This window comes from Triticum urartu, chromosome 3 (genome assembly GCF_003073215.2).
Source record: "Triticum urartu cultivar G1812 chromosome 3, Tu2.1, whole genome shotgun sequence".
Lineage (NCBI taxonomy): Eukaryota > Viridiplantae > Streptophyta > Magnoliopsida > Poales > Poaceae > Triticum > Triticum urartu.
Genome location: NC_053024.1, coordinates 117208603 through 117216116, shown reverse-complemented (window position 1 = coordinate 117216116; position 7514 = coordinate 117208603). Strand labels below are relative to the sequence as shown.

Here is a 7514-nt window from a genome sequence, read left to right as displayed (position 1 = left end):
ACTTCAGGGACTTTATCACACCGTGTGCAAAACTTTAGTCCCACATTGTTTACAAAAACAATCTCCAAAACGAGGCAAATTATTGCACCAACACTGGCCCAATTCAGCAGGTTTTCTTTTCGCGCGCTCTAGCTTCTATCTGCTGTAAGCAAGCTCCCGCTCACGGTTGCTAATTTATTTTTGGAGAGCTAGCCTCCGCCTGACACTGTCTGGTAGGCCGGTTTCTAAATTTTTTTCTCAGTTGATTTTCAAGGTTTTTGGTTTCTTTTCTATTTTATTTTTGTTTTTCCTCTAGTAGGTCGGTTTTTCATTTATGTCGCACTTCTGTTTCTAGCTTTCTCATCGGTATTTTTTGTTTTATTTTTGTTTTTCCTCTAGTAGGCCGGTTTTTCATGTATTTCTCACTTTTATTTCTACGTCTCTAGTCGGTATTTTTTGTTTTATTTTTTTATATTTCATTTTATATTTTCAGTTCGCGAACATTTTTGTATTCTGGATTTTTTTTAATTTCTCAACAATATATGAATTTATTTACAATTCTTTGAATATGTTAGCAAGTTTTGAATATGCTAATGTTTTTTGAATTTAACAAGAACAATTTTGAATTCAAGAGTAGTTTTTTAATCTATAAACATTTTTTGAATGCATGAACATTTTTGGATTTTCAAACATTTTTGTAACTCATGAACTTTTTCTAATTCATGACCATTTTTTTAATAGATGAACTTTTTAAGAATTCAAAAAACATTTTTCAGAATTCACAAACTTTTTTGAATTCACCAGAAACACCTTTTGAATTTGTTAACTATTTTTTAATATATGAACATTTATCCGATTTGCAAATAGTTTTTAAGATACATGGACATTTATTCAAATACATTCACATTTTGTGAATTCACAAACATATTTTTAATTCAGTATGAATTTTTTTTACAGCCCTCATGTAATCAATAATACTATTTATTTGGTTATTTAAATACTAAAAAGACGGACCGATGGATAACCCATTGACATGCAATTATACACAGCTCGTGACTAATCGAGTGGTCCATAGATTTCTATCCATGGAAAAATACCGTTGCTACAAATAGTTGAAAAATTATACTGCCTCTGTCTAGATGAATAAGTCACCTTACGAAAATCAGATAATCCCAAAACGTTTAGGCGCCGTTCATTAACTTTCCATCTCGATGCCCGCCCTGCCTCGGAAACCCCTTTTCTTCCATTTTTTTGCTCGGATAAGGACCAATGCATGCAGCACGTCCATGCTATGGATTATGAGGGCCTGCATGGGTACTCCATTTAATCATAGACGTTACTTAGGCCCTGTTTGGTTACAAGGACTAGACTAGAAAAAATTCCTTTTAATCCCTATGTAATCAAACAGAAGGGACTTTTTCTTTAGAAACTAGAAGAAGACTCTACTGAAAGGTCTTTTTTCTAGAGTCTCTGAGACTAAAAAAAGTCTAGTCCCTTGTAATCAAACACCTCATTAATTTTGTTTGTAGCTGGATAGTTGTTAACTAGAGCAGCGGTAAATATGATACTGCCAAATTCCAGCCCCTATATGTTTACAAAATTTTAACTAAGCGACCAAACCACCCACACACACACACAAGAGGCACGTGTCTGGTATGGTAACATGCAGAAGGAAAAATATATGGATTTGCTCATGCGTAATACGTTTGGTCACGAGGTACAGTAGACATTGACATGTTCATGCAGTACAAATAGTAATATCGACCAATGGCCTAGATAGTAATGTGTGGGCTAGTCGTCCATCTTTACATAGGTGCCCAGAGCCTCGAGGAGGCCCCCGGAGCGGCCATGGAAACCAACAATCTTGCCGCCAGCTGCGGGAAGATCGAATGGCGGACCTTCCCGCGTTCCATATGGCCCAAAGGTGCGCAGGTTGCCGATTAAAGTAAGCCTTCCCAAGAGGAAGCAACCACCAAAATTGCCAAGGTTCCCTTTGACGCCGATGAGGTATTCATCCGGCTCCAGGCAGATCTGCACATGCCAACCATAAACCAAGGGAGCTTCATCGCCGCACCACCAAACCTCCAAATCGATACAAGATAAACAAAATTCAAAAAGAAATCGATATAAGAAGCAGCACAGCATCAATTTATATCAGAGAAAATTTAATGGAGCACGTACCTCTGAGCGCTGTCCTTCGGGCTTTCCCCAGTGCCTGGTCTGCTCCTCCCGGCCGTCCCGCTCGTATAGCACTGAGATGACGTCGACCGCGCCGGAGTGCCAGAGGACGACCTTCACGATACGGTCGACGCCCCGCACGTCCATCTCCCAGACGTCTCCGCCGCCGCCGCCGCCGCATTAATCGGGTGGTCCATAGATTTCTATCCATGAAAAAATACTGTATTAATGGAGAGTTGGGGACGAACCGGGGAGGCGGACAGTGTGGAATCTGAAGAGGCTGAGGCTCTAGCTCTTGGTGTTTCGCCTTCCACACAACGTACGGAGTACATGCATGCATGCGACACTTTTGAGGAGGCCGCCGGCGGCTCCGTTCAGATTTATTGTCACGTCTGGCAACCGTTCGCAGGCCCCGGTCGATGCGGGAAATAGTCGAGCAAACGCATAAACCCGTTCTGCCAAGGCCGGTGAACCCAGGCGAGCTACCCGCAAGCATAGCGTCAGCGAAATTTTCCGCTTAGCTTTCCTGCCTTACTCCGGTTTTCCAGCGGTATTTATATATTTAACAGAAAAACTGATTTAAAACAATTGAGAATGCATTTGGTTACCCGAACAATTTTAAAATATCCTAATATTTTTCAAATGAACAATTTTTTGAAACTTTTGTGAATTTTTTTAATGTGGACATAAATGTAAACATGTTTTTAGCAAAAACATATTCAATTATTTAAAAATTCTATTAAAAATTCTGAACATTTCTCAAAAATGATAGCACATTTAAAGTTCCTTTTTTTAAGAAAATAAAACCTAAAACAAAAGAAATGGAGAACAGAAAGAAGATAGAGCAAACGACAGAAAGGAAAGCAAAAAAGTAGACAAGAATCTTCCCAATACATGAGAAATCATACCTAGAAGGCAAGAACCTTCACATCAAAACGTGAAATCAAGTTTATGTTGGCCGGCCCAGTCACCATGTGATTTTGGCACGCTCATGTCACACACATTTTTTTGGCGTTTTCTCTTTCGTTTATACTTTCAAAAATATTAAATACATATATTGAGAAAAAACTATTTTTTCCAAAGTGTTCATTGCACGTATAGAAACTGTTCATGCAGTGTAAAGAAAATTCACTCAACTTTTACAAAATGTTCGTACCATTCTAAATTACATACTTGATATTTCAAAAAATAATCACACTTTTTCAAAAAAAAGTGACATGTAAAAGATGTTTTGTACCATAAAATTTACTTTGCATTTAAAAAATCATGTATTCTAAAAATGTTTGCAACATTTAAAAAACAATTGTACAACGCATAGTTTTTAAAAATGTCTCGTATCTTTCAAGGAAAAATGTCAACGTATATTTGAAAAAGATGTATTGAAAATAAATATATTCTAAGCACTTACTTGAAAAAAGGTTAAGCATATATTCAAAAATGCTATATATATATATATATGTATATATATATATATGTATATATATATATATGCGTATGAAAAGTCGTGTACAAAGGGTTATCCGCCACTTTTACCATCTCCGTCTTGCTGAATAAGTCATTCGCGTAGTTCTGGGTCATCGATTTGAGGCATTAAATATGTGTTATATGTCATGAAAAGTATATCACTAGATTTCTACATGGATATAGTTTCTAAATATATATTTTGTCACATATAATACATATTTAGATAGTTAAATCGTCGACCTAGAACTACGCGAATAACTTATTCACCAAGACGGAGGCAGTACATGTTTTAGATGTATAAGAAAAATGTACCATGTGTATGAAAAATAGTTGACATCAAAATATATATAGTCATAAAAATGTTAAACATGTTTTTTTACAAAATGTTAAGCGTGCAATTAAAATATTCCTCATGTATTCAGAAAATGTCAATGTGTATGAAAAATATAGACATGTGTTGAAGAAAGAAAGAAAGAAAGACCTAATGAATACTTGTGAAAACCGAAGAAAGAACAAACAAAATTGAAGAAAAACTAATCAATAATAAAAAAGAAAAACTAAAGAATACCATTGAAAACAAAAAATGCAAAGAAAACATATGCAAAAAAGTGAAAACCCGACAAAAAACCTCAGGCAGCAATAATATTGGGCTGACACCTGTAGCGGCGTGCAATAGGCGAAGCCTAAGGGCTTGTGTAGTGGTTGATAAGACAATTTGTCATGTAATCTAGAGACGACAATGAGAAGGCGTGTACAAAGGCTTACACCAGTTTAATTTTGAGTCACCAGATATCCATAAATATGTTCTGAGAGATATTGTGCTAAAAAGGATTATCTCTTAATTAAGAGAAGACAATCAGTATTTTTTTCTGATTTCTCTCTCCTTCACCTTAGCATTTATCCAACATGACACTGCGAAGATAGAACCATTGGAATAAGAGAAAAGGAGGAAAGAAGAAAAGGAAGAAAACAAAAAAAGTTAAATCAAAGTAGAAACCATGGTGAAAAGGACAAGAAAATAACGAAACATAACTAAAAAACCGAAGAAAAAACAAAGAAAGCGGACAAAACATAACAAAGAGAAAAACACAGAAATTAAATACCCAATCCCCAGAAAATATACAATTGGTGAAAAACTACCGAAACGACTTGAACCCGTCCCGTCCGCAGCCACTAGGCTTGGCCTATGAGGCCTTGTACAACGGGAGATGCTTAGGGAGGTGTTTAGAAAAATAAACCGGATTTTTCTGAAGCACCGGTGCCTATTTCTATAGGAGAGACGCTTAATTAAGCGTCTACCCTATACAAATAAGCATCGGCGCTTAAAAAAAGTCTGGTTTATTTCTCTAAACACCTCTCCTAAGCACCTTCCATTGTACAAGGCCTGAGTAGCTGCGCTAAAGGCGAGCCTTAGTTGTACATCGCGATTAGCAAGATATAGTTTTTGTGCGGGAAACATGTTTACCATTTAAAAACCAAATGACATCTTGTGCATTGCCGAGGGAATTGCGTACAATATATTTTAGGTAAAATTGATTGTACGGAACATAAGTTTTTGGATTAATAATATATATATACTAAAAAGATATTTTATGTATTGTATTTAATTATTGTATATATTTAAATAGCTAGCATGTACACTAACTTATTTTTCTCAACATGCAAGCATGCTACCTTAGCACGTAACATGCATGGGCAGACCTGGTGAAACATGCAACACATAGAAAAAGATCGCCTCAACATGCAAACATGCATGCAATTTTTGAAATGACTGTTGTACGATTTACGGGTCAAAAAATAAATAAATGAACAAATGGGAGATGTGGAAAACTTGTGAAGGCGGTCGTCGCTGGAGTTAAGGAGGAGAAGGGGAAAAGCGATAGATGGGCCCATTTGGATGTGTGGCGGATGCATGTTATCCACTGTAGGTTTCTGCAACAGAGTTTGTGTTGCGCTCAAAGGCTTGTAACAAGGCTCATGTCGCAAAGTGGGTGTATGGAGATACAGGTTGCTGTGCACCGCACGATTAGAAAAGTTGGTGGAACCATCGTGGAAGTGATTGACGCGCGCCCGGTTATCAGCCGGGTGAGGCAAACACTTTGGGAACAAAAGACATACCCTCTCCTTGTCATAATATAAGAATGTTTCTAAAGCTTGATAAGGGTGAAAAACGTTCTTATATTTTGGGATGGAGGAAGTACTTATATATGAGAAGTAGAACGGAAAAAGAAGTGGTGCTCTTGCTGTACTCACTCCACAGTAACCCGAAATTGACATGAAATTCCATGATCATTGGATTTCAAAGACTGTGTTACTGTTATCTTGCAGGCTAGATGCTTTTGAGTTCGTACAAACACTCCCCGATTCCCGCACCTTCTTTCTTCAGTCATGCCACGCCGAAGAAATTGGAATCCTCCGCAGATACATCAGCAATGATGGGCCGGGAGGACACCAGCTTGCAGAATGCAGATGCAACGCAGGAGAATCAAATCGTCAGTGATAGTAGGGAACGCCTACGAAACCGATCGATCACTTCGAGGAAGAAGTGATGGGAAAAGGAAAAGCACCGGCTGCCGCTTATCCGCGCAGTGGGGAAAACGAGTGTACAAACCACAAAAGTTACGCGGCGGCGAATGGCGAACCGGCAGGTGCACCGCAGTCTCCCGCCGGGGCAAGCGATATGCAAAGGGAACCGGACCGATCGCTTTGAAGTTTGCGAGCATGAGCTGCGACCACCACCCTCTGAGGAAACAAATCCACGTCGTAGTCTGCACACGTACGTTGCGCCAAGGCTCAAGCGTATCCTCCTCAACTTCTTGGTTTTTCTAGAGACACGGCTATGTCCTACGGTTCTTCCATGCCCATATTTTCATGCTTCATATTCCAGTGAGAGCTCCAGTGTCATCCGTGCTCATCAGTTTGTGCTTTTTTGCAGGTTTTCCCCGTGCAAATATCAGAAAACAAACGAATGAGTACTCGGTTTTGCTGTTTTTTCAGACAACTGAGGAAATGACTGCTGCTAAGTTTCGCTAAGAACCGTCTGATCTGAATACCAAATTCGTGCAAAGTGGAAACACGATCAGAATATCTTGATCGTATGGCTATCTTCGTCAACCAAGATTTCTTCTTCTGAATTGACTGAAATATAGTCGTTCTCTTTCATATATAACATACAGCTAAAGTACTACAGTACCTCTGCTCATGAATGTTTAAGCTGCCTAAATGTCTTACATTCATGAACGGAGGGAGTATCTTTGAACGATGGTCAAGCAGATGCATACGCAAGTTGGGTATGGGCACAATCCATGCCCATTTTACTTCTCCCTATACTCCTACAATACAAGATATTATGTAGCAACAATATCTTGCTCACATATATTTCACTTTTCTCTTCAAGGCAATATATATGATTGAAGATAGGATCCTAATCCTATCCTAAATCTTTGCGGGGGCATAGAGACCTGCTAAAGTTGGGTATTCCAAGATCCTAGGAAAATCATCTCCATGCATATATTCAACACAGAGAGCGTCGGAGGCTACTAGTCCTACTACCATAAGATTCCTCGGCAGTACATTATTGTTCTTACATTGTAGCACTACCTCTTGTTTAAGCAATAAGCACCAACAAGTCATCATGTACCCTCAATACCGAACGCAATGAGCAGGACACGTCGGAGAAGACTCGCTGGAGGCGCCATATGCTAAACACACCGGTATGGTCTTTTAAGACCATAAACCCCACATGCCTGGAGGGACCCGCTAGGGTACGCGGCAATTTGGGCACTAGGTCGGCCTGACTGCCCCTAGAGTATTGTAGTTTGCTGCCGCCACCAACGATGAAGTACAATGATCAAGAAGCAAATAACTTGGGTAAATAAGTTGTAGATGAAAGA

General features: G+C 38.8%; 1 protein-coding gene across 1 annotated transcript; it reads right to left on the bottom strand.

Annotated features, from left to right (window-relative positions):
- Window positions 1-1683: 1683 nt before the first annotated feature.
- Window positions 1684-2452, bottom strand: LOC125548136 (jacalin-related lectin 19-like). Its single transcript, XM_048711814.1, has 2 exons — window positions 2161-2452; window positions 1684-2010 (listed from the first exon to the last, which is right to left on the bottom strand). The coding sequence occupies exons 1-2, from the start codon at window positions 2302-2304 to the stop codon at window positions 1771-1773; spliced, it is 384 nt and encodes a 127-aa protein (XP_048567771.1). The 5' UTR covers window positions 2305-2452; the 3' UTR covers window positions 1684-1770.
- Window positions 2453-7514: the final 5062 nt, after the last annotated feature.